General features: G+C 44.8%; 1 protein-coding gene across 1 annotated transcript; it reads left to right on the top strand.

The window, feature by feature from the left end:
- Positions 1–5,336: 5,336 nt before the first annotated feature.
- LOC128835536 (interleukin-20-like) lies at positions 5,337–9,487 on the top strand. The gene is made up of 5 exons (XM_054025068.1): positions 5,337–5,495; positions 6,194–6,259; positions 8,604–8,756; positions 9,232–9,306; positions 9,410–9,487. The coding sequence occupies exons 1-5, from the start codon at positions 5,337–5,339 to the stop codon at positions 9,485–9,487; spliced, it is 531 nt and encodes a 176-aa protein (XP_053881043.1).
- The last annotated feature ends 17,266 nt before the right edge of the window (positions 9,488–26,753 follow it).

The following is a 26,753-nucleotide window of genomic DNA, read 5'->3' as shown; positions in this document are numbered from 1 at the left end:
TGGTGAGAGGCATTGATTCTATGGATCGGTGGGGATCTCAGCTGCAACTCCTATTCCACATTTCCATCAACATGGTCTTGAGCAGCACTTGGTAGAAGAGTAAGCTAGGCTTGTGCCGGCACTTGGAGGAAGACTTGGGTGCCTGACATCACAATGGGTGTAAGTCAGCCTTGTACGTTTGTCAAGAGAATTTACCAGCCTGGGCACAAAATCTACTTGTATAATCCTACCATGTGGATGAAAATACTGAAGAGCTTTAATTTGCTCATCAAAAAAAATTAATCACCCAGGTCCTGTGCCATACCGGAGGTCAGGCTAGATGATCACAACGGCCCCTTCTGGCCTTGGAATCTATGAATCTATAAACTGATCCCCAGCCCAAGCTGCAATACCAAATAGCTGTCAATACAGGTGTGTAGAGTGAGAGCCTGAGTCTGTCGACCCGGGCTGGGAGGTTCGCTCTTGCAGGCTGCAAGATGCTATGTAGATCTACCTTTAGAGGAGGCTGGGCATGTCTATGGCTAGTGAAAGAGAATTGTCCATTTCCAGTGGTCCTAGTTGTAACAATCATCATTCTCGATCATGGATTCCTTGCTTGATTCAGCTCCATGGCACTTGCTGCCTCCCCAAATCCCGCACTGTCACTACTGAGACCTTTATCATCTTCCAAGTAAAGCAGAAGGAAACAGTCTCAAGTTAGGCAGGTCCCAAACCATTTAGGACTTTATAGGAGGAACCAAATCCTTAATCACCCCCTGGAAATTAGTAATCAGTGGATTAGATATTGTCCTGCCTTGTACAGTGTGTTATTTCTGCTTTAATTGCATGACATCTCCCAAGTGAAAGGTCGTCTTCTGAGATGTTTAAAGCTCTGAGTCCTGTAGATTACAGGATAGGGATGAATCGTGCACTGACCCTTAGGGGAACAGCCTGGGTGAGCTAACTGGCTTGTCTGCTTCTAACTCCTTTGATTGTGTGAATTTCTGCTCCTTCAAAGACATTTGTTCTGTACTGAGTGCCCAGCAAACCCTACGTGAGCCACTGTGTTTCCACATCATGGAATGTTCAATCAGATGATCAAATGGATATTTCCAGGTCTATAACTGTCCTGCGCTTCCTGCATCATGTCTCTTTACACCTGCATCATGGACCTAAGCCAAATATTCAAATGGCTTACAAGAAAGTGATGAACAATTAGATTTCCATAGCAGTTAATAAATTGCCTGATGTAAGGCCACACAGAACTGCTTACTCAGCTTTCACTCAGTCAAAACTCTTGCTAAATTTAAGGATTGAGTCAAACTTGAGTAAGGAGGTCAAGGTTTGGTTCCCAATGAATACAGTGAAACCTGTATTTAGGCTCAGTTCCCACAGGACAGCACTCTCTAAAATACAAATAGGGCCCTACCAATTCACGGCGGTGAATAACACGTCACAGACCATGAAATCTGATCTCCCCCGTGAAATCTGGTCTTTTTTGTACTTTTATCCTATACTATACAGATTTCACAGAGGAGACCAGCGTTTCTCAAACTGGGGGTCCTGACCCAAAAGGGGTTTGTGGCAGGGGGTTGCAAGGTTATTCTAGGGGGGTCAGGTTATTGCCACCCTTACTTCTGCGCTGCTGTCTTCAGAGCGGAGTGGCGAGAGAGCGGTGGCTGCTGGCCAGGAGCCCAGCTCTGAAGGCAGTAGCGCAGAAGTAAGGGTGGCAATACCGAGACCCCCTGTTATAATAACCTTGTGACCACCCCACAGCTCCCTTTGGGATCAGGACCCCTACAATGACAATAGCATAAAATTTCAGATTTAAATAACTGAAATCATGAAAATTATGATTTTTAAAATCCCATGACCATGAAATTGACCAAAATGGACTGTGAATTTGGTAGGGCCCTAAATATAAAGATCATTCTCGCTGAAAGACAGCCACTATTTGCCACTGGGTGGTTGTTTAAGACAGATGTCACCATATTAATCTCTGCTTTTGGCAAAAATTGCATTGATGCTGCTGGGTTGGGAGCTTTTCTAAGAAGTGGGTGGATTTTCTCTTGGCTGATGTGACCAGAACTCTAACTCTGATACTAGTGAAAAGATGACCCAGGAATAATTACACGTCTGTGGGTAACCTTTTGGGTTGTGCAGAGCATGCACCCAAAGGGCTGGCTTGCCTGAAAATAGGATCACTTATTCCGGTGCTTAAAGGGGAGCTGAGTTCTTCTGAAAATTCTGGCCTCACTGCGGATCTGGAAATTTCCCCTCTCTGGGTGAGAACGAAATGCAAATGGATCCTAGGGGTATGTATATGCTGGAGCTGTCATTTCCAGCTTGAGTAGTCATACCTGTGCTGGCTCTGCGTGAGCTAGTGTACTGAAAATAGCAAGGTAGCCGTCCTTAGCACAATCCAATCCGAGACCCTACCTGGGGGACAGCTAGTCCCTCCCATCACCCGGGCAGCTGCAACCACACTGCTATTTGTAGCACACTAGCTTGATCAGAACTAGTGCAGCTATATGTACCCAGGCTGGAAATGACACCTCCATCTTCAGTGTAGACATCCTCTGAGTGAGGCAAGGAAGCTGCTGTCAGGCATCCCATTGTCTGTCCATTTGGCCTGCAAACCTGAGGGCAAGGGCTCCCTTATAGCAGTGAGTGAAGGCCCCCCTGTGCATCATATGACCACCGTGACCTACACAGCCAAATGAACAGTTGCTGGGAGCAGCATGGCCAACTCTCATGATTCATGATTCTCATGAGTCACGCAATTTCAGCTGGAGCCAATCTCGCCATGACACCAGAAGCTCCAGCCTTCAGCAGTTCCAGCTCTGCTCTCTCCATCCCACACACAAACTCCTTGTCCCCTAAAGGAGTCCAGGGGCAGCCTTTTTTCAGAAAGCCCCTGGCAGCACTATTCCTCCAAGACAGGAGGAAGCCACAGGAAGGGGAAAGGGATGGGTGCTGTCAACCCCCGGACTCCATCAGATCCCTTACGATCTGCAGGTTAATCGACGTAACACCTATGCAAAGCCCTGCCTCTCCCCCGCAAAGGACAAAGGAAACTCCAATACTTTCCACTCCCATGTGCAGGAATAACACCCCCCGTGGGAGAGAAACTTGGCCCCTTTTATTAACCAATTAAGTCATAAAATTACAAAGGGAAATCAAGAAATGAGAAAAGTGGGAAGAATCCCAAAAGTTGATCCAGAGGTGTTTCCTCCCTACTCCTGCATAAAAATGATCAGCACTCTCCAGGTGAGACAGCACATCAAGAAGCAAGCGAATACGTATTACAGAATAAGGTAAGGCACCAATATATTTGTCTATCTATGCAGCCGTCTGTTGTACCTGTCTACAATTCATATATTTATATTCACATGCTCTGCATAGGTATATATGTATATGCATGTGTATATACATACATATGCCTACATAGCTAAGAGATTTTGTTCATAAATAAGCTAATTTTCAGTGGTATCAAAACAATAGTTAAGGTATCAGAACTATTTTTGCTTTCAGTTGCTCCTAATTTTCGGAGGGGAAAAAAATTCTCTTTTGGATGCAAGTATCTATTCTTGGTCTCAGCACGACTATCAGTCTGGGGAAATTTTCTGGCAATTGCCTCCAATCCAGCTGCTTTTGAGTTCAAAACAGTTTGAAATATGTAATTAGGGCTACATGAATTTTTCCATGACAAATTTTATTTGAGAAGACACTTTTTTTTCCCATTCAAAATAAATTATGGATTTTTTCAAATTTTGGACTGAACAAATCAAAAGGAAAGTTTTTGTTTTGGTAAATTTGAAATCAAAATTTGTTTTATTTCAGTTTTGGTTTTCCTTCTCTCCCTTACCGGGAGGGAAAAGAAAGAAATGGGGGAAAACCAAAGAAAAGGGAGGAAACACAAACGAACAAATAAAACAAAACAAAAATTTTCAACTTCGAAATAAATGAAATGAACATTTCAATTTACTTTCATTTAATCAAAGTATTTTTTAAAATTATTTTTTTTTCACAGAAATGGTCATTGCCTTTGAAAAGCCATTTCTCACTGAAAAAAAATTGTTAATTAAAAACTTTTAACCAACTCTCTATATAACAGTGTGTGTATATATGTGTGTGTGTATATATATATAGATATATAAAAATAGCATTTATAAATATTCACATCTATGCTATATGTAATATACTATATATATTGCACATTGTAGTGGGGTAGTTACCTTGCTCCTGCCCTGAAGGGCTTAAAACAGCCCTGGGGGAAGGTTGTGGCTGGGAGCTGCTAAACTGAGTGGATTGGGAAGTGGCTGCAGCTGGGCCACGCCCCAATCAGGCCACAGCTGGCCTGTATAAAAAAGGCTGTGAGCTAGGACTCCCTTTAGCTTCTGAGAGGGAAGGACCTGGCTGCAGAGTACCTCAGTGGAGCAGGGCTGGGGAAAGGCAGAGGAACTGGGGACGCTTCAGCCTGGAAAGCCCAGGCTGTGGCCTAGCAGAGGGCCCATGGGTACTGGGGGTTGCAGAGGGCAGCCCAGGGGTAGGCAAAGGCAGCAGGTCCAAACCCAACCTGGCCTATGATGAGTGGCTGATGCTGCAGTCTGCCCCAGGGCATGGGGGCTAGTTGGTGACTGGCAGTAGCCCACGACTGAGGCAAGGTGGAGATAGAGGGTTGGGGGGTTCCCTGGGGAGGGGAGACCCCAAGAGAAAGGGGTTACTGCCAAGGGGCATCCCCCCAGATAAAGGGGCACTGGGTCCTGGGAGGGACGCAGGGGCCAAGCAGTAGTGGGACACCTGCCTGCAGAGGGCGCTCCAACAGCTGGAGAGCTAATTCCCTGAGAAGACCAGCAGGAGGCACCGCAGGGGTGAGTTTGCACAATCCTTACACGCATATATATGCACTCATGTTGTATGATAAACATGTAACATGAATCTATCTAATATACACTTGTATTTCCTTTCCTATCCACCAAATATTTTTTTTCATGTAGATACTGAAAAATGTGAAAACTGGAAGTGTTCACGGGAATATGCCTTTATGAGGCCTAATGGCTTGGCTAACTGTTTTTAGGGAAGTAGATTTTAAAATTAAAAACCACTCCTAAGCAAACTCCTGTTCAGATATTATGCTGAAGGGGGATCAGGGATGCAATCCTGTCCCATAGATGCCAATGGGAGTTTTGTTGTTGACTTGGGGGGTGAGAGGGGCAGGCGTTCACCCTAGTACAAAACCCGAAGAGTTGGAGAGTGTATTTTTTAAATTGTGTAGCTGAAGGATAATGATGAAATATTTTTCTCCCCATTGATCAGCTATCCCAGCCAGTCAAAGTCTCTTATTCTGTAGCAATATGAAGATCTCCTGCCTTTCCCTCTGCCTCCTTTCTACAATGTGCTGGTTGTATTCGACACCAACAACTGGGAACAAAATCTTCCAATTTGGACCTTGCATGATTTCAATGAACGTTAATGAAATTAGAGCCAGCTTCACAGCGATCAAAGCAACCATTGTAAGTATTGCCCTGTGCGCTGTAGCTGTAGAAAGGCCTGGGCAGTTATGGTTTGACCAACCAATAGCTCTTTAAAATCAGTTATCTAGGGACTGGGTGGCTCAGGAGATTGCAATATGGAGCTTTAGTAGTGACCCAGGGACGGATTCTTCCTTGCGCAGTCACTTACATCACCACGTGAGTGCAAAGTGGGCGTATAATGCTACCATTCAGCTGTGTTAGCACTTTACACTGGTATAAATGCCAACATGAGGTGCAGGGTAATGGAGAATCAAGCCCCCAAAGTTGTCACCATCTGATGTCTCAAGTGCTTTATTTGTGAAATGAATTTTGGTGGTTCTCAGTTCAGTTCCTTTTGAGTTTAAAAAACCGAAAGTAGCCACACACCACAGACAAGAACAAAACAGTTCATTGGACAGTCTCAGCAAAGTGGCCAAGGACCGAGCGAGCCTTGGAGACTGAACTCTTCCTCTCCCCACTGGTCCCTCCAAATCAGGGTTGAGATGTGTGGATGAGCATGCTGAATCTGATTTTTTTCAAGCAGATTTCGCTCTTCAGAGATCATCAATCACCAACATGTAATTCACTTTCAGTTTTTAAGAAGAAAAGCTCTGTTTATATGCTGTATGCATTAGCTGTCTAAACATCCCGGTAGCTGATATGCATTAACATCACTGTATTTTTCTCTTTCTGTTTAGCAAGCCAAAGACGCCATCCGAACCATAAGCATTTTGTCATACCCATACTCTCTGCACAATTTCAATGTAGGTACCATTATTGCCTCTCCGTACAACTTTTCTTTGTTGAATTTATCCTTTACAGCTAATTTTAAGTGGGCCATTTCTCAAGGCTGACTGTAAAATTCCACAGAATTGTGAATTAGTGCTGATTGAAAGGTTCCAAGGGAACCTCTTTCCATCAGAAAATTAGTGTTTTGTCAACTCAAACATTTTCCATGGGACTGTGATTTCAACATTTTGTTTGGGAAAAAGAAAAATTAAAACAAAGTGACCTTTTTGGAACAGAATATTTTGATTTTTGTTTGTTTCAGAATGTATTTTTATTTCAAAATTTATATTTTGTTATAAAATATATTTTAAAATAGAAAAGTTGAAACGAAACATTTTGATTTTATCCAAGTGAAACATTTTGATTGACCTGAAACAGTTTTTTTTGACTTTTGTTTCACAAGAAATTTAGAAATGAACATTTTGTTCTGCTTCAAAATGAAAACAAATTTCAAAATTGCAGAATTTACCTTGAAGCAGAAATTCTGGTTCCCACACAGCTGTAGTATGAATACATGTACAGCACATAGCTAAGTGGACTAATGTGGGCTGATTACATGAATTAAGATAAATGACTGCCTCTTTCTGTAGCCAGCTCTTTTGAAAACAAGATTTCATGTTGAGAATATTGGATAATGAACAGGGGACAAAACCATTTTGCTCAGTATATTCCTGTAGTTGTATCTGTTTGGGTGTGATTCTCTTCAGCTCCCACAAGTGAAGGAGCCTCAGGCTAGATCAGCCTTTGGGATGGGAGGCTACTCAGAGGTGCTGCAGGAAGGTGTTGGTGCTGATAATATAGTAAGTAGTCTCAGACGTACTAGAAGGTGGTTACAGCTGGAGGTATCCTCTTTTGGAAGAGACACGTAGCCAAGTTCTTGGCTGCTTGTTGATATTAAAGTCCTATAGAACTTTTCCTAATAGGTATGGATGATAACCCTGGCAACTTTATCACATTCCAGCTTGAGTAATAACCTTCTTCACACTTACATTTCCCTACCAATTTCAGTCCTATTCTTCACTTGCTGGGAGATTTTAAAGTTTGTGTATTTCTCAAGGTCCAGGCACATTGCAGCAACGAAGGGACATATTTTCAAAAGGGCTCAGCACCCAACAGCTCTTATTGTTCACTTTTGAAAGTCAGGCAACTTATTTAGGTGCCTTAATGGGTCCTTGTCACAGGGTGGCTATGTCCCCTCCACACCATCCCTCATGAATGAAGTCAGTCTAGTTCCCCTGTGCCAGGACAGGTGATCCCATTGGCCAATTAGGAGGGCAAGGCAGCACCTAGGGGCTATAAAAAACTAGGGCAAATCAGAGACCGGGAGACCCAATAAGCAAGACATGCTGAATCAGAGCTGCCTTAGTGGGAGTCGGGGCAGGTGAGGTCTGCCACAGACACTGTATGCTTAGGAGCTGGGAGAAAGCTGAAGGCAGGAGACAGCAAGAGGCATTTGCAGGTTGGTGTCCCTGCAAAGCCAGAGAGGCAGGACTGGAGAAGGCTGAAGGAACAGCAGAGGGAGTTACCTACTGGCTCTGAGCCAGAACCGAGGAAAGAAAGCAGGGGAGCAGTGAAGGAGCTTGCCTGCTGATGTCTCCAGGATCAGAGAGCTGGACCCAGAAGAGCCATGAGAGGGCTGGGGGAGTGAGGGATGCTCCCCTGGTAAAGACGATCTCCCAGCAGAGAGACTGTGGGCTCCCACTAGGAAGAGTAGAAGTTGCACTCCAATAGGAAGGGTTGGGGTGGCTGTCCTGGTACAAGGACAGAAGAGGACAGCTGAAGAATCTGGGCATGGTCAGAGGTGCTGGTGTGTGATATGTGGGGCATCGTGAGACAAGATGTCGGGTGATCTTAATGACTGTTTGCACTGGGGTGAGAAATGAACTACATGTGTTTGGGACTTGTTTGGATGGTGTTCCCAATGTCTGATTATAAACCAGCCCTGAGGAGGGTACATGTGTGTCAAGAGAGCTTGCATAGAGTCACTGAAGTCTCTGAAGGGGAAACTGAGGCAGGCGTGACTATCCTGCTGTGGCCTGCTGCAGGAGAGTCGCTCCAGGCAGGGGCTGCCCTAGGACAGTCCTCTTGGGAGCTGAGTTCTTTTGAAAATCTATTCCAAATCCAGTGTAAACATTGTAGCAAAATGTATCAAACAGAATTAAAAAAAAATTATCCATGCAACTGCCATGTTTAGCACCAAAGATGGCTGCATTTTAGTGATGGGTGAAGTGGTCACTGATTATAGGTGTGGTGTGTGTTGTGGTGTTTTAAATAGCACTTTCAAAGCACTTAGAAATAATATCTTTTCTTTTTCTTAAGTCTGCAGATAGATGTTGCATCATACATCACCTTTTAAGATTCTACGTGGACAAGGTCTTCAAACACTGTGAGACTGAGGATTCTCATGTCAACCGGAAAATCAGCAGCATAGCCAATTCTTTCCTCAGCGTCAAGAAGAAATTCAGACAATGTGTATGTCAGGTTTCAATAAATTATCAGTTATCTCTAAAATGTATGTTAAATCCATTAACATGAGGGATATGAACAAACTTGGTATAGATTAAATAAATCAGCCGGAACATTTCCTGAGGTTCCAAAAAGTTTGCTTAAGAGAGAGTTCATACCGCTAGGGGCTTCAACAAGGAACAGAAGCATCAAAACACCGTGAAAAGAATTGTTCACATGTACTCAACGTTGGGAATCTTTGAGATTTACCCTTGCACCACATAGCTCCTGTTTGAATCTGCAAAATAGTATTTAATTGGGATTTTGGGCTAGCCCTCGATACAGGGGTGAATTTCATCCTTGGATGAGGCAGTCTGATTTAAGGGAATGACGTATTTTGCACAGTTTAGCAAGAGCTAGCCTATAAGCGTCTCCATATTAATCAGAAAGCTACAGCTTGTTAAAAGAGAAAAGCCTAATGAATTTGGTCTTCATTTTCTAGAATGAACAAAATGTGTGCAATTGTGGAGAGGAAGCAATAGAGAAATATAAACAAATTCTCAGCAATTATGGACAGGTAAATTGAGACTTTATTCGCTAATGCAAAGACTCGGGTTCCTTTTTGCTCATTTCAAATTGCCGTCATTATTTACCAAATATTTCTTTCAATCTACTTCCAGCTGAACACCACTTCTGCAGCAATGAAATCCCTTGGGGAGCTGGATATCCTACTAGACTGGATGGAAAAGGCTCATTAGAGAACAGAATACAATAACCAACATGCTATTTGTAAAGGTCCTTTAAAATTGTTCAGCTGCCATGGTGATGAGTGTGGAATAAGGTCTAAATCCAACTTTCTTTGACGATCTTCCTATTGACTTGAATTGGCAATGTAAATGTTTAGACATTGTCTTGCATAAAGAACGAATTATTTCAAGCTCACGTGGTTTTTCAAATCACAGCACTTATATTCCTGATTAGCCTTGAAACCCTTTCTCTGCTATTAAGGGTAGTTTTTAATTCTTTTTAGTTGTGGTTAGATGAGTCTCTTGTAGCAATGTAATGAAATTGGTTAGATTGTGTGCTCTTTGGGACAGGGACTGTATCTTCATCTGTGTTTTGGAAAGCACACAACACACCTTGGGAGCTACTTCAATCTAGATATTAGTAAAGAAGGATGCTTACAACCCTCGGGCTCAATCTTACAAGACCCCCTCAGGTCGTGAACTCCCATTGAAGCTAACAGGAGTACAGCCTTGGGAAGGCTTGTAGGATTGGTCCCTGTAACGGGTTGTGCTCACCACCGTGGCGCCTCTTGCTGGTTGTTCCAGGAATTAGCTCTGTCCAGCAGCAGGGTGCCCCCCTGGTGGTGTCTCACTCTCTTGCTCAGGGGCAAACTGCAGTCCTTTGGCTGGCCACTTCCCTTGGTAGCTAGTGGGGCAAAGGGGAGGAGGCCCAACCCAGGGACCCTATAGCTCACAGCCTCTCCTTCCCTTGTGCCGCTACCTGCGTTCCCTGGGCCACTTCCCTGTAGCCCCAGCACTTTCTCGGCCCCTGTGTCAAGGCCTCAGTCTGGGAGCCAGCGAGACTGGAGCTCCACTTGCTCCCCTGACCCTGCCCAGCACTACTCTGTCCCAGGTACTTCTCTCTACAGGCAACCAGGCCTTCTCCCTCAAGCTCCAGGGAGAGAATGAGCTCCTCTTTTCCTTGCAGCCCTTCTTATAGGGCCCAGCCTGGTCCGTATTGGCTGCATCTAAGCTAGGGTTACCATTCGTCCGGATTTACCCGGACATGTCCTCCTTTTGTGTGCTAAAAATAGCGTCCGGGGGGAATTTGTAAAGCACTCACAATGTCCGGGATTTCCCCCTCCCCTGGCAGAGCAGAGCGAGCGGCTGGGAGGGCTGCAGGAAAGTCCCGGGCTGGACTCCGGAGCAGCTTCCTCCTCCCACCCCCCCCCCCCCCCTGCATTCTGAGCCGGCCGGCAGCTCCTCCTCCTGCAGCCCGCTCCGGCAGCCCTGTGCAGGTCCAGGGACTGGGTTTTGTGTTGTGCTAGGGAGCTCAGCCATGTGTCCGGCTGGCACAGAGCCCAACACCCTGTTCTGAGCAGCAGGGTAAGGGGGGACAGGGAGGTTCTGGATGGGGCAGTCAAGAAACGGGTGGGGGCTTTTGGAGGGGAGTGGAGAAAGTTTTGTGCAGTCAGGGTACAGGTAGGGGGTAGGGTCCTGGGGGGCAGTTGGGGGGGGGTCTTAGGAGGGGGCAGTTAGGGGACAAGGAACAGGGAGTCTTAGGTAGGGGGTGGGGTTCTGGAGGGCAGTTAGGAGCAGGGGTCCCAGGAGGGGGCAGTCAGGGGACAAGGAGCAGGGGGTAGGGGGCTGGGAGTTCTGGGGGGGAGCTGTCAGGGGGCAGGAGTGGGGAGAGGGATCGGAGCAGTCAGGGGACAGGGAGCAGAGGGGTTTAGATGGGTTGGGAGTTCTGGGGGGGGGCTGTCAGGGGGTGGGGAGTGGTTGGATGGGGCGTGGGAGTCCCAGGGGTCTGTCTGGGGGTGGGGGTGTGGATAAGGGTTGGGGCAGTCAGGGGACAAGAGGCAAGGAGGCTTAGATAGGGAGTGGAGTCCCGGGGGGCAGTTAGGGGCAGGGGTCTCAGGAGGGGGCAGTCAGGGGACAAGGAACGGGGGGAGGGTTGGAGGTTCTGGGGGGGGCGGGAAGTGGGAGGGGCAGGGGCGGGGCTAGGGCGGGGCTCCTCCCGTCCTCTTTTTTGCTTGTTGAAATATGGTAACCCTATCTAAGCCTTCCTCTGATTGGCTGGCTGGGTTCTGCACAGTTGCTACAAGGGCTGCTATTAACCCTTTGCCAGCCAGTGAGGGGCAGCTGCCTCATCACAATCCCCTATTTTTTCTTTTTAAACCACAAGAATTACTATTGTCTCTTGAAATAATGCTTAGTGTCATTGTGTCTCTACATGTGAAACCATTTTCTATGTAAGATAACTTATTCTCAAACAGAACTGTTCTTCCCATATGTATTATCTGCAAGACACTCAATAAGTATATATTGTACTGCTCAATTGCACTCCTCTTAAATAAACACTATTCAAAATTATGCTATTCAGCCTGGTCTGTGTTTGTGAAACTTGTTTGACTTATTTGTTTTCTTTGATACACATTCACTATTGCCAGCCCCACCCATTCAAAATTTCTGAGTCAAAGTCTGTGACGGGGTGTCCACCTCGCACAACACTTGGAAGGGGTTAAGATGGCCAAGTAGAGCCTGGGAGCAGGGAATTGATTGACAGCAGGCTCAGCTGGGCGGGAACAGAGGCAGCCTATAAAGTCAGGAAGCTAGCAACAGACAGGGGTAGCAGTCACTCCCTGGGAGGCAGGTTTGGAGCTGATACTCCCAGAGGAATGGGGGGAACCAGGAATGGTAGGAAGCAGTCCAGGGAAGGAGAAATGAGGGCTTGGAGTGTAAAGCCCAGAACTGCTGGGTTGAGGATCCCTGGACTGGAACCTGGAGTAGAGGGGAGGCCTGGTTTCCTCTACCAGCCAGGGCTGATTCCAGGGTTTTTGCCACCAAGTGGCAGGGGAAAAAAAAACAAAAAAAGCCATGATCAGCAGCACTTCGGCGGCAACTCTACTACCACTGCTTCATTCTTCAGCAGCAATTCAGGGGCAGGTCCATCCCTCTGAGAGGGACTGAGGGCCCCGCTGCTGAATTGCTGCCAAACAGCTGGACGTGCTGCCCCTTTCGTTAGCCACCCCAAGCACCTGCTTGCTGTGCTGGTGCCTGGAGCCAGCCCTGCCTGGGACAGTGAATGGGAAGAATGCCTAGGACAGCTGAAAGAAAGACTTTGATATACCCCGGAAGGGGGGTGGGGGAACACTGAGTGACCTGGCTGGAGGGCTGAGTCATGAAGAGGATGCTGTGGTTCCTGGAGGGAGAGAGGGGATGCAGACCAGAGAGAATGACAGAGTGATGGTGTGGGAATGGGTGTTGATCTGACAAGCTAGTCACCAGGAGGAGGTGCCATTTTAGCGGTGAGTGGCGCACCCTGTCACACAGTCCCAATGAGATTGGTTTTTAAAGCCATGACACTTTGAAAAATAATGAACGCTGGATTCTTATTTGCCTTCTGGGTTTTGAGCCTTTAGGTATCACATTTTTCAAACTTTTGACTCCAGTCATCAGGGCTAGAAACTTTGTTTACATGAAAACCGAGTCTTTCATAATTATGATTTTAGGAGCTGGAATTACAAAATCAACTGCAAATATCAGAAGACTTCCTATGAAGTCACAAGAGTTAGCAATGGTGCATATGATAAGGTCCCATGCATTGCAGATGGCTTGTGTATTGTTCCCTTCACAGATGCAGCCCACATAGAAATGAGGTAAAATTCAGCTTGTGCAGAGCTGGCACTAGGGCTTTGCTGCTCTTGAGTCCCACGGAAGTGCTCAGCGTAGAATTTAGGTGAGACTTAAAATGGTGCACAGATGGTTGTTGTGGTTACATCGGGGCTTTGCCTGGAGAAAAAATTCACCCACTGCAACTTACAGTATATGCACTCAGTATGTTTTCACATGGATTATTCATTGACTTGCAAGGGGGGAATTTGTTCCTGGGGGATGCATACCTGGAGGATGGCCTGGTCCATTGCAGCTTTATACAATGGCCATGAAATGTTACCCGTCCTGAGAGAAAAACCAGCTCGTACTCCTTTACTGTAATGCAGATCGCAATGGAAAAAATGAATATTTCACTCATCCTTACTAGTTCCTAGTGGGGGAGTGGGTACAGTGATCTGATGACAGGTGGGGTTATAAAGGTGACCAAAATAGCTAACTATTGATGTCTGTCCTGTGCAGGGGGTATTTATTACACATGTGTAGATGAGCCAGATTCATTCCAACCACACACAGCCTGAGTATCTGGGGTCTATGTGCAGGCTGAGTGCAGGGAGGTTGTGAAGATGGAATTCACCCTGTCCCAACCTAGGTCCAGGGTACCATGCAGTTCCCTTCAGCTGTTATTCCCTCTAGGGGCTGGAATAGTGGCCAGGGTCTGTTAGTGCCACTTGCGTATGATACCGGTGTCACTGGTAGAAGAGAAGAAATAAGCGATTCCAAAGAACGTAAGGGCATTTAGGTGCATGCCACTGGTGCTGCCATCTGGAAACCCAAAGGAGATATTGATGAGATGTCTGGAATGTTTAGCTTCAGCTTGCTGTTGTTGATTTGTAGTCTATGGTGGCCACTGTATCTCAATGTGTTGTTTTTCCTTCTAAGGGGAATGGGGAAGCAAGTCATTTTAACCTCCAATGGGCAGGACTGGGAAGATGGGCACTCTCACGAAACGTTTTCCCAGGCATTTCTTAAGGTGCTTGATATCTTTGTGCAAAATATATGAACCTTTCCAAGATACTGAATGTAAGCCAAGTGAGGAAATGGATGGTCAAAGGCAAAGCAGAAATCCCATGGGGATTCCATCTTTAATTTCATTTCCTTTTCTCACCTGTATATAAATGGGAAGCAGCGTCGGAGAGACGGTATATCACAAGACAAGATAGAACCCATCTTAAAACAAGGTAAAAGATTTTTCTCCAATATATCCTTTTACATTACTAGCTCTGTGTAGTTCATGTATTAATTATCCATAAACACATCGGTTAGGTATAAACACGCATTAGACTTATGCACTAGGCCAAATTCAGCCTTGGTGTGCCTTCAGTAGCATTAAAACAGATGGATTTGTTCCACTGAATATAGGACTAGACATGACTGTCTATCTACGGTACTTATATGGCCCTCCTCACCATGGTAACTGAACACTTCACAATTTGTATTATATACATATGGTCACAATGCCCCTGTGGGGTAGGCTAGTGCTGTTGTTCCCATTTTACAGATGGTAAACAGAGAGAATGAGGGCTTATCTACATCAAGGTCTACCCTATGCATTTTTGTTGGCATAGCCATGTTGGTCAGGGGTGTGAAAAAAACATGCTCCCAGCCAGCATAGCTATGCGCAAACGCCCTGATGTAGATGCAACTATGCTGACAGAAGAATGCTTCCGTCAGCATAATCAATGTCTTTCGGGGAGGTGTCAGCAGAAGAACTTCTGCAGAGGACTCGAGGGCTCTGCCTATATAGTATACCAGTATAGCTGTATTGGCAAAGCCTGTGTAGTGTAGACCAATGGTTCTCAACCAGGTGTACATGTACCCCCAGGGGTACGCAGAGGTCTTCCGGGGGTACATCAACTCATCTAGATAGTTTCCTAGTTTTACAACAGGCTACATAAAAAGCACTAGCGAAGTCAGTACAAACTAACATTTCATACAGTGACTTGTTTATACTGCTCTCTGTGTACTATACACTGAAATGTAAGTACAATATTTATATTTCAATTGATTTTTTATAATTCTATGTTAAAAATGAGTCAGCAATTTTCAGCAACAGTGTGCTGTGACACATCTGTATTTTTATGTCTGATTTTGTGAGCAAGTAGATTTTAAGTGAGGTGAAACTCGGGGGTACGTAAAACAAATCAGACTCCTGAAAGGGGTACAGTAGTCTGGAAAGGTTGAAAACCACTGGTGTAGAGTAGCCCTTAACTAGTGGGCTCTGTAATATAGACTCAGCCTTATTTTGGCATCTTTCACCCCCTCCATTCCTCATCTAATCCTTCTCCCCAAGTACCTGCAGAATGAGGTGGCTTCTAAATGAATCCACCTCACCATTTATTTTTAAAAGTCTTAATGCTTTGTGTAAAATGTCAATAAAAATGACTCAGCCGCATGAGAGGCAATGGAATCCTCTGAAGAGGGCCCCAAACCAAAACAGCACGGGAGTGGTGGTAGGCTTTATTCTGGTGTACTCCAGGAGGGATGAATTTCACCTTCATTCCATCAACTCATCCACTTGCCTATCTCCATTACACCATGAATCATGGGGCAGTGACTTACTCACCAAGTTTTTGTTCCTCCCAGGGAGGAGGATGAACTGTGACAATGTTATACAAGGAAATAAAACCTTATGGTGACAAATTCCCTAACGGCTTTCAGGGGGTTTATGATGTCTCCAAAAAATAAATAAATAAAAATGGATGCATTCATAGCTTTGAGTGTTTAGCTGTTCCTCACATTCCATTTGGGACCTGCTCCCATTGAAATAGATAGCACATACAGGTGCTTAGAGAATTTGGTGCCATAAGGTTAAATTTCCTTGTATGACACTGTTATGGGGTTTTGAGGTGTTCACTCTCCTTCCTGGGGAGCAACAGAAACTTGGTGCCTCAGCATGGGGGAGATGGATAAGACACCTCTCTAGGTCCCTTCCAGCCCTTCATTTCTATGCAGTCTCCTAATTTCAGATCGAGGTACTTATATTGAAATACAAGCAAGAAACAGTCAATAAACCAAACATTTCTATCACCCCTTGAAATAATTGCCATGGTCCCTGCATCTCTTTCTCTCTGGCTTTCCTTCCATTCATCTGTCTATCTAAGTTCAGGGTTACAAATGTAGAAATGATGTCTAAAGGGGCATGTCAGTGGCACATTGGTAAATGGATGAATTGAAGTGAGTCTATGTAAATGTAGAGAATGTCTTAGCAGGTGTAACATGTATGTTGGAAGGAAAGGAGGGACGAAGATGGGTTAGCCTACAGTAACTTAATCTCCCTCTAGACACAGGACTCCACTCTGAATTTGAACCCCAGTGTTTACAGCATCGGTTTTCTACGTTGCAAAATAATGATTTGACTATGTAACCCAATGAGCAATGTTTTATTTCCTACTGAACAGTTGTCATGGCTAGAAGCAAGAGTCTGTAACCTGCAGAGAAATGAAAAGTTCTTGCCTCTTTGTCAACTCTGCTGCACTTCTGCTGTGTCTGAAACTCAGCGCCAGCCTCAAAAAACACCACTTGGGCCACTGTGTGATCTCTGTGAATAGCCATGGAATAAGGCACAGCTTTGCAGCCATTAAAGAAATGACTGTGAGTATGGACTATTTGGAAATGCATCTGCAGCGGTAGCTCAGAATCATGCTGAGCAGCGCTATTGAAAGATCACTTGTAAAAGCAAACCTTCCCGCAATAACGTCTATCTGATGCTTTTTATTTCTTTCCCCCTCCTCTTCAGCAATCTAAAGATGAACATTCTGACATCAGAATCTTACACAAATCATATTCTTTGCAAGACACTGCGGTACGTTCAATCTCTATCTACTGGCCAGGTGAGTTTGGAGAGGGGGAAGATGGAATTTGAGGGGTAACAGCCCTTGAAAGAGGGTCTGGCTTGGATTCTTCTCCACACCCTGTTGCTTAGTCTTGATTTGCACCTTCTTTGATGCTCAAACCTCCCTATCTATCCGCACCTCTCCCTTCCCCCCCCCCAAATTGGCCTAGAATTCATTGAGGATCCAGCCCTAGTGACCATAGAGGAGTCAGATGCGCAGATACTATGGTGAAGGGCAGCAGTTTAAAACCCAAAGATACAATACAGAGCACCTGTTGTACATTGTGCTGTACTGTGCTCATTTGCGGTGTAGTGACCTTATTCACAGATGTAGTCCTATTGATGTCAAAGATCTACCCATTTGAGTAAGGACTACTTGTATGAGTGAGGGTCTAGGACTAGAAGTGAAGTGAGGCACAGTTTGCTGAGGGTTAAATTCATACATGTGCAGAGGGTTAGCATAAGACCAATGCAACATTTAAGTCCCTGTGTAGCAAGGGTGAATTCCATCCATATACTTGGGTATCATGTAGACAGATGGCTACATAATACATGACTCCTTGGTTTTAACAAGGATTTTTGCCCTATGTACTGAGATGATTTTCTTTTTAGCCTATGGACGGGTGTTGTTTCCTTCGTCACTTGTTAAGATTTTATCTGGCTACCGTTTTCAGCCACTGCAAGGCATCCAGTCCCCGCGCCAGCAGGAGGGTCAGCAGCATAGCCAACTCCTTTCTCAGCATCAAGAAGGACCTGAGGCTCTGTGTTAGTCAGAGGGACTGGGCCAAATTCTGCTCACAGCCACACCAGTGCAAACTTGGAGTAAAGCCACTGAAGTGAACAGAATCACTCTGGATTTGCACTGAGGTAGAAAATCTGGCCAATAATATATAGAATAAGTTCTAATTATGGGCCAGATTCCACTCCCATTACTTGCCCTGAGTAGCTCCTTACTCTGGGAGGAATCCCATGGGATTACTTGAGAAGTATGGTACTACTCAGTGTGAGTAAGGGTAGCAGAACTTGGCTCTACAATGAGGTATTGTTCATGCCTGCGTATCTGTCATTAATTACCTTCCCTTTATCCCTGTCCAGCATGAAGTCAGCATGTGCCACTGTGGAGAGGATGTGAAGCACAAATGTGGACAAATCCTGAGCCAGTATGAAAAGGTAAATCACGCTTTGCTTTCTGACATAGCTAATGCATGTGCAGAGAGCTTCTCATGCTGGAAGCAGGAGTCTGGCTTTATTAGATGACAGCTGAAATGATGCTGACTTGGGATTCTATCTTTCCTCTCTGGAGCACCACTGTGGAAAGTGCCCTCTGAGACTCTCTTGCTCTGCGGCTGCCCAGGCTGTAACTATTCTGTGTTATGTAAAAAAGCCATTAGTCCTCAGAGCTGTCAATGCGCTGAGTTCCTCTAGGTGGCACCCACAGACTCTTCAGAGCAGTGCGTGTTGTCTGGGGTTCTCCGCTCAGTGTCCCCTCCTGGATCCCTTGTTCTGATCCTACGACCTTCACTCTCAGCCTTGTTTGTTTGTTGTTGATTTCCCAGGCTTGGTTGATTTCTGGGTTCTGTGGCCCCACCCTCACCGGGTAGGGAAGACCTTTGTTGCTTTGGTGGAGCTCTGCCTCCCAAAGCCAGTCATCAAATAGGCTGGCACCTTTCCCCAGCACTAAAATTAACTTTAAAATAAAAAAAGAGAAGAAGAGGAAACAAGCAGCTGAGGTTCAGTGTGAGGATGGGGAGGGCGTGGGTGAGCGCACGCACATGCACGAGAGCACGTGTGAGAGTTATTTTCATCCGTTTGTCAGAGTGGCAACTGAATATTTATTAAAAGAAGAACAGGAGTACTTGTGGCACCTTAGAGACTAACAAATTTATTAGAGCATAAGCTTTCGTGGACTACAGCCCACTTCCACGAAAGCTTATGCTCTAATAAATTTGTTAGTCTCTAAGGTGCCACAAGTACTCCTGTTCTTCTTTTTGTGGATACAGACTAACACGGCTGTTACTCTGAAACTTGAATATTTATTGCTGTCTTGGTTGCAGACACTGGTTCTAGGGCCTTGTTGGGAAACCAAATGGCCCTTTAAAAATGAGCCTCTGTTGTTATAACTGAACTAGCTGTTCAGCGAGCAATCCTCTCTGTTCCCTTTCAGATGGACGTAGCCTCTGCAGGTCTGAAGGCACTTGGGGAGCTGGATACCCTATTGGACTGGATGGACAAGGCTGATTAGGTGGAAATCTAGAACTGCCATCCTGCAGGGCTCCATCTTGCCACCTTAGGAAAACTCTCATTGAATACAGCATGAGTAAGACACAGGATTGGGTCCTAAATCAGGCTCTCTAAAGAGTTCTTTCATGGCCTGAAATCCTGCTTCCATTGAAGTCAATGGGAGAGTAACTGTGAACCTCAGTAGGAACAGGATCAGGCCTTTCATCGGCAGAGCTGAGGGTGCCCAGCACCTCACAGGAGAAGGCACTCAGCACCCTACATGATCACACCCAGAACCTCTGTGGCTCCAGTCCAACAAACGCAGCTGTGTAACTTGAAGCATGTGAATAGTCCTAGGGAAGACCTCTGTGCTCCTGCTTAAGTGTTCAGCAGGATGGGGGCCTGTGGGCCCAGTTCAGCCCAGGTGTAACCCTCAGGTCTAATTAAGCTGCGCGACCCAGTCCTTGTTTTACCTTGTTTTTATCATGCCATGCAATTGGCTTTTATAATTTCTTATGATAGAAAAATATTTTCTACAATGCAGATTCCCCCCCCAGTTTTTATGATTTAATAATTAATTAATTAATTTGTACTAATTTTATTTATTGGCCCTCCAGCTTAGTGTTGTTCTGGGCTAAATTTATATACAATGTACCTTTAACTTATTGTTAAAGCCAGCAAGCGTGGTGTGCTCCCCATTTGTGTTACATTTGTGGGGCATCGGACAGGCGTGTATTGTACGAACCCCTCCCGCTTTTCTGAAATAAAAAGTACTGGAATGATGATATTGTGCCTAGCCTGCGTGTGAAAATGTCCCTTAGCCAAACCCCAAACAATAATACAGCGATTAATAACAGCCTGTGATTATATAGAACCATCCATTCAAAGAGGTCAAAGCACTTTACAAACATAAATGAATTAAGCATCCCAAGAGCCCTGTTTAGGCAAGGTAAGAGTATTCACTATTTACAGGTGAGGAAGTAGAGGCAGAGGAGTGAAGTGACTGTTTAAAGTCAAACAAGAAGGTTCTGGCAGTTCTGGAAAAAGAACCCAGGTGTCCTAACTTTCATCCGTTGTTTTAAACATAAGCTCATCCACTAGTGTCCCCCAAATGTCTCCACTCATGTCCTTCTCTAACCAATCAAAAAGTGGCTGCCTGAAGAAATAGCACTGACATCTCTCATCTGGGTAGGCATTCATACTACTTTCATCACCCTGGTATTGGAGTGCCTTCCTGCTATAATGCATTAATAAATGAGTCAAGATGAACCCAGTTTCATTTATTTAGGGCATCCATGAGAGCATGCTTCCTATGCGGCCCATAGGCATTTTGTGGTTTCAGGCCTGTGGTAAGTGTGTGTAACAGATTATCACGGGCATTTTGCCAGAGCACTCATGTAATTGATGTTCCTGGTATCACTGTAGTTTAGGATGTTGAAATTCCCCCTACTGAACTTGTCCCATGCTGGAAAGTTCAGCTCAGGGGTGGGAGCAGCATCCGGGGTTTGGGTTTGGCCCGTTTAGTTCTGCAGAGGAAAAGCTCACGTCAAAAACCATCTAGAATAAGACATGCCTCTTATACCAAAAGGCTAGGCTGCTTTCCCTGGGACAGGAAGCGAACGATCTTTCCTTGCCTCTCAGCTTTCAGAGACCGCTGGATGGCACAGTGACTAGGATGGTTCCAGCAGCTAAACAGTCATCCATCAGATCCACTTCAGCATTGCACATACCCTCATGAGATGGAGGTTTGCATTTTGCAGTGTCTCCTTTTCTCTGGGTAACTGGCCAGTGTACTCGAATGGTCACCAAACCCCGGACAGGGCCGGCACTGGCTTTTTTGCCACCCTAGGCCGCCCCCCCCACCGCCCCCCGGGGGGAAAATAAAACTGGAAAAATAAAGCAAGTTCAACCTCGCAGCTGAAAAGTCAGAAGACAAATACAAAGACCCCAATATTTATTGGAGGAGGGGAAAACCTCATTTTTAAACTCACATGATTTTGGGGGACTGGACTCAACTGGGATTTTTGAACATTTGGGGTTGGCAACACTGTTTGTTAAGAGACCCTACACAACCAAGCACTGGAGCACTGAGACAGGACTTTACCAATTAATACCCCCAGATACTGAAGCCTTTGGAAAGGGCTCAGTGCCCCGCACTGGCCTCAGGGACTGCAGTCAGCACCATTAATAACATTGTCAGTTCCTACCATTAAAGTGCTGAGGTTCATGTGAGCCTCCTTTTCACGCCTTGCCCCTCTCTTCCCACAATGCCTCACTCTTCATGGGCCGATAAAGTATCTTCCAAATAACCCTAGTCACCAAAGTCTTCCCCACCTCCGCTGCTCCATTGGTTGGCCTGCTGCTGGCAAAGGCAGTCTCTAGTAAGGCCATAGAGGTGGTTTTCCGTGGCTCTTCCTCAAGTGGTTTCTTATCCTCCTCACTGCTCCTGCAGGGAAGACTCTATTTTACAGAGTTGTGTAATTCTATCCATGCCATATGGAAATAAGCTTCCCATGTCATTAAACAGAAGTTGCCTAATGCTTGTGATTTCATCACTGTCAGCCCAATCCCAAGAGAGTCCAGCAAAGACCTCATCCATCCTGTGTGCATCTAGGTTGCACTGCCTCTCCACGTACGTGTTGGGTCTTTGTAGCAGGTGCAGTTAGATTTTTAACTGGAGCCAACTGAATCGTTTGCTGCAAAGAAGGCTCTTTTTTCTGTTTTCAAACTGACTCCGATTTCTAAGGATGCCTTTGCTACTCATAAGTGTTTGTGTGAACGCACGTCACGCTAACTGGGCTTTACTCTGATTCGTTTTAAAAAGGAAAAGCTTAAAGCAAAGACATTCCGAACCTGAGACCAAGTCCTTTTGGAAGCTCAGAAAGATGGAGCAGGGACCTTCTCTTTGTTCTGGGTTTGTACAGCACCCAGGACAACATGCCCAGAGCTCCTGCAATATAAACAGCGCAAGATGTTAAGGTGGATAGATAGATAAATATATGATTATAACTATTAAAATCCTATTTGAAATGTCCTTATGTCTAAATTGGAAATGAAACACAACATGCAAGATATTTTTAATCATTTTAAGGAAGCATGTGGTCATAATTTGCCTCGAAAACTCCCCATTCTCTTTTAGATTAAAAGTTCCTGTAATTATTCTGGCTAAGTCAGCATTTCTATCCACCATATCCCACCCCATTCCCCCACTGTGGTATATAGACTCTATATAACCTTGCTGTTCACACATGGGGTCCAGTCCAACAGCCCTTACTCACACAAAATAATTCTTACTTGTGTGAGTAGCCTCATTGACTTGTGTTGACTTCATCGGGACTATGTAGTTGACTAAAAACTATCCATATGAATAAGGGTTGCAGGATGGGCCATTATTTTGTACTAGACATTGCTGGCATTGTGGTCATTATCTCTGAAGTTAGTCAAAAGTTAAAGAAAGGATATAAAAATACTTAAAAAAAAAAAAAATCATACAATGCTGCCATCTAATGGCAATCCTGATGTTGCAATAATTGAAATTGAAAAGATTAGTTGAGTGCAGATTGTGCGCTCAGAAGGGAACATGAGTCCAAACATTGCTTCCTTTTCCACCATTGTAACTCCATGGATTTTCAGCTTATCGCTGGTGTAATTGAAAACAAGATCTGGCCTGTAAACCCTGCTTTACAGAGCTTCAGGCTAGATTTGCCAAGGTATTTAGGCATTTAAAGATACAGATAAGCAACTATTGGGATTTTCAAAAGCTCCTAAGTTGGTTAAATAATATATATGGAGATATACCTATCTCATAGAGCTGGAAGGGACCCCAAAAGGTCATCTAGTCCAGCCCCCTGCCTTTACTAGCAGGACCAAGTACTGAGTTTGCCCCAGATCCCTAAGTGGCCCCCTCAAGGATTGAACTCTCAACCCTGGGTTTAGCAGGCCAATGCTCAAACCACTAACATTGTGGCTTTTGCTTAGGACATGGAACAGCAGATATGATTTTTGTTGCTCACCAAATACACTACAATGGTAAACTACAAAGAGATGCCTTATTGAAATCAATTGGAGTTCGGTACCTAAGCTGCTTAGGTGCTTTTGAAAATCCCAATAGATGCCTATCTGCATCTTTAGGTGCCTAAATACCTTTGAAAATCTGGCCCTTACTGTACATAGCATTGGCTTTGTCTCGCAGTAATTATGCATTTCTTTTAACTACAGATTTTGTTTGCAATATGTTGCAGGTCAGGAGTTTACTTCTGATTCTTTCCCTATTATCACGCAGCATACAAATGAACAGAAAGGTGTGTCATGGACCAGAGGATATCAGGTGAGAGCAGGTATGAGAGTGTAGATTTGTACAAACAGGGCAGATTTGCAAAACATTGATCGGGGAGAGTGGTGGAAGAAGTTTGCATGGCCACTGCCTATGCTGGTTCTACCCTGGAGATAAGCAGAAGACTTCACTCTCAGGAGCTAGTGGCCTAGCATCATTTGCCAGCACTAAATTAACACAAAAATTCATTTAATATCTAGGTAGCTAGCTAGATTTATTCATATATAAGCATTAAATCTGAATTTCTGCTCTCCTAAACTACTCTTTTTCTTCTTCAAATAGTTTCCTATGCCAAACTGGACCCTGCCTGGGGTTACCTCCTCTGATGCTGTGTGTAATCTGTCTTGTCACAAACAGGTCTATGTATTTTTTCTTCCACTTGTCTCACTGTCAACGTACTGTACAATAGTGTCTCAATCCAGAATGGGTGTTTTCACCCCCATGTGCTTTGAGATCACTTCCCAGAGTCGGTGTTCAGCATTGCGGTGCCTGAGGGCAGCTTATACGATTATATTCGTCACATGTTTCCTGTTTTCAGAGCAACAAAACATGAATGGAGTGGTGACTTAATCACTTCATCTTCAGGTAAAGCTGCATGTCACAGAATAAATCCAGATCAGGTTCTTGATTCCTGAGAACAGTTCCAATGAAAGCAATGGGACTGCTTCTGTATTGGCCTGATCCAATGGAAAGTGAAAGTCTTTCCATTGACTTCAGTGGGCTTTGGGTCAGCTAAGCAAGGACTGCAGGATTGGGCCTCGCATCTTGGCGGGCCACACATTCATGGTCCGGACTGAATTCCTCTCAGGGTCCAATACACTTAATTCCAATATTTTTGCATTAATATCATTCACCAGATTAAATTGATTTAATCCATTGGGAAGAAGGATGGTCTTGGGGCAAGTATCAGGGGGTGTAGCCGTGTTAGTCTGTATACACAAAAACAACAAGGAGTCCGGTGGCACCTTAAAGACTAACAGATTTATTTGGGCACAAACTTTCGTGGGTAAAAAAACCTTTTTACCCACGAAAACTTATGCCCAAATAAATCTGTTAGTCTTTAAAGTGCCACCGGACTCCTTGCTGGTCTTGGGGCAGACACACAAATCTGGGAATCAGCAGATCTGGCTTCAATTCCTGGTCTCAGGCTTCCTTGGGACAGGTCACCTCCTCCCTCTGTGCCTCAGTTTCTCCCTCTGTGAAATGGGGATTGTATTTCTCCCCAACCACGGATGGGGGAGGGGTTGTGAGGCTTGACCCACTAATGTTGGTAACAGGCCTTGAGAGACGCAGGTAGGGATAGAGCTGGTTGGAATATGGTGTTTCAGTGAAGCTGAACCGTTTTGTGGAGACTTATTGGTTTCCACAAAAGTTTTGTTGAGAAGGTTTTTAGGTCTAGCCGGGGTGGGGGAGAGGGAGAGTCTCTCTAAGGGTAGGTCTACACTTGGAGCTGGGGGTGTGATTCTCAGCTGGAGGAGACGTACTCACATGAGCTCTCATCGAGTTAACAAGTTAAAAATAGTGTATAGCCGCGGCAGTGGGAACAATGGGAGAATGTGCCCATCTGAGATGCTAGGCACCTCCTTGGGGTGGCTAACCTGTCCAGCCGTTTGTGCTGTCATGGCTACACTCTATTTTTAACATACTAGCTTGATCACAGCTAGCGCAGGTATATGTCCTTGAGCTGGGAATAGTATCTCCAGCTGAAGTGTAGACATACCCTAAAACTGGGCAGCTCGGGTAGTGGCTGGGATGTGGGAGAAGCAGGTTCAAATCCCTGTTCTACATGGCTTGGAGTGATCTGGGATGAAAAGCTCTGGTCTGATTCAGGCAGAGCAGGGACTTGGACCTGGCTCTGCTACAGCCCAGGTCGGTACTCTAACCCCATCAGTTTACAGATCATATGTCCTTGTGTTTTCATTCCAATGCAGAACAAAAACAAAGTTAGAAACTTGTCACACAACAGAACTGTCGTTCCCTGGGCAGCTCTAAGAGTTTTAGAAGCCCTAGGTAGAGACTGAAATGTTAAACTATTGTTTAAAAGATTGTGTAGTGTCATATGCCTTTTTATCATCTGTAATGAGATCACACTAAATATATTTGGACACATGCACAATCAGTGAGTGAGTCCAAGTTTTAGAAGGAGGGATTTGAAGACAGGATTCCTGGGCTCTGTTGACGTGTTCCTGTGATACTTTGTGGAAATAACTTGTACATTTTCATGTGCATCAGTTTCACCCATCTGAAAAAAAAAAACTTACTTCCCTCGGATGCTGGGAAAAGTAATAAACTCCCATTCATAAAGTACATGTGTTAGGTGTTAAAGCAGTGTCAAACAGAGCTGAGTGAATAATTGATTGTTTGATTTGGGAGGAACAACCCAAATATGTGTTGTTTTCATTTCATTTTGAACCTATGCTGATTTTTTTTTTCTTGCTGAAACAAAAAAATCAAGCAATTTTCATTAGGGCTGAACAAAATGTATTCAGTGTGGTTTCAAAATGACATTTCAAAATGAAACTGTTTGGAAGTGAAATGTCAAAACAATTCATTTAGAAAATATAGAAACAAACTGTTTTGGCTTTTTCAAAAAAAATCCTTGTTTTCCATTTGGCTGAAATTATTCACCAAATTTGACCCATATTTGTGAATAGTTTCTGTTGCCCCAAAATTGCGTTTTTTGGGACTTTACCGTTCAACCAAAAAAATTCACGCAGCTCTAGAGAACTGCGCTATCTGATACTATAATTCCCCTTTGCTTGCAGTGTAATTGCCTGAGTTTTATTTGTCTGCAGTATCTTTGGTGTTCTGCTCCCATCGTATGTCAAATGCTAGGCAATAGATAAGCAAGGTGAGTAATTTAATGGAGACTTAGAAGGAAGTTCTGCTAGTGGTTCAGTAACTGGCACTTTCTTCTTTTGAGTCCATGCTTAGTCAATGACCGAACTTAGGGCTAGGTAATGTTCACGCTCTTTTTTGCAGAGTGACACAACACAGGAGTGTGGGCAAGAACAGGGCAGAGAGGGAGATGTTTCCAGGTGGGCTGAGGATGGAGCTGACTTTTTTTTTTTTTTTCCTTCTCAGGAAATTCCCAACCTTAAGCACTTCCCTCCAGCTTCCTTGCTTGCCACTCCCCGGGGGACACTCTCCATGTACACACCTTTTTCCGTTGCACCAGAGCCATTTGCTCATTTCCAGCAACTCTGTGCAGGCTTGGGCCTGTCACCCCACTCATTCCT

Source organism: Malaclemys terrapin, chromosome 4 (assembly GCF_027887155.1).
Source record: "Malaclemys terrapin pileata isolate rMalTer1 chromosome 4, rMalTer1.hap1, whole genome shotgun sequence".
NCBI lineage: Eukaryota > Metazoa > Chordata > Testudines > Emydidae > Malaclemys > Malaclemys terrapin.
This window is presented reverse-complemented; position numbering and strand designations above follow the sequence as displayed.

Coding starts and splice junctions, on each gene's coding strand:
- LOC128835536 (XM_054025068.1), top strand. CDS start 5,337: ATGAAGATCTCCTGCCTTTCCCTCTGCCTCCTTTCTACAATGTGCTGG. Junction 6,260..8,603: donor ACTCTCTGCACAATTTCAAT/GTAGGTACCATT, acceptor CTTTTTCTTAAG/TCTGCAGATAGATGTTGCAT. Junction 8,757..9,231: donor AGAAGAAATTCAGACAATGT/GTATGTCAGGTT, acceptor TTCATTTTCTAG/AATGAACAAAATGTGTGCAA.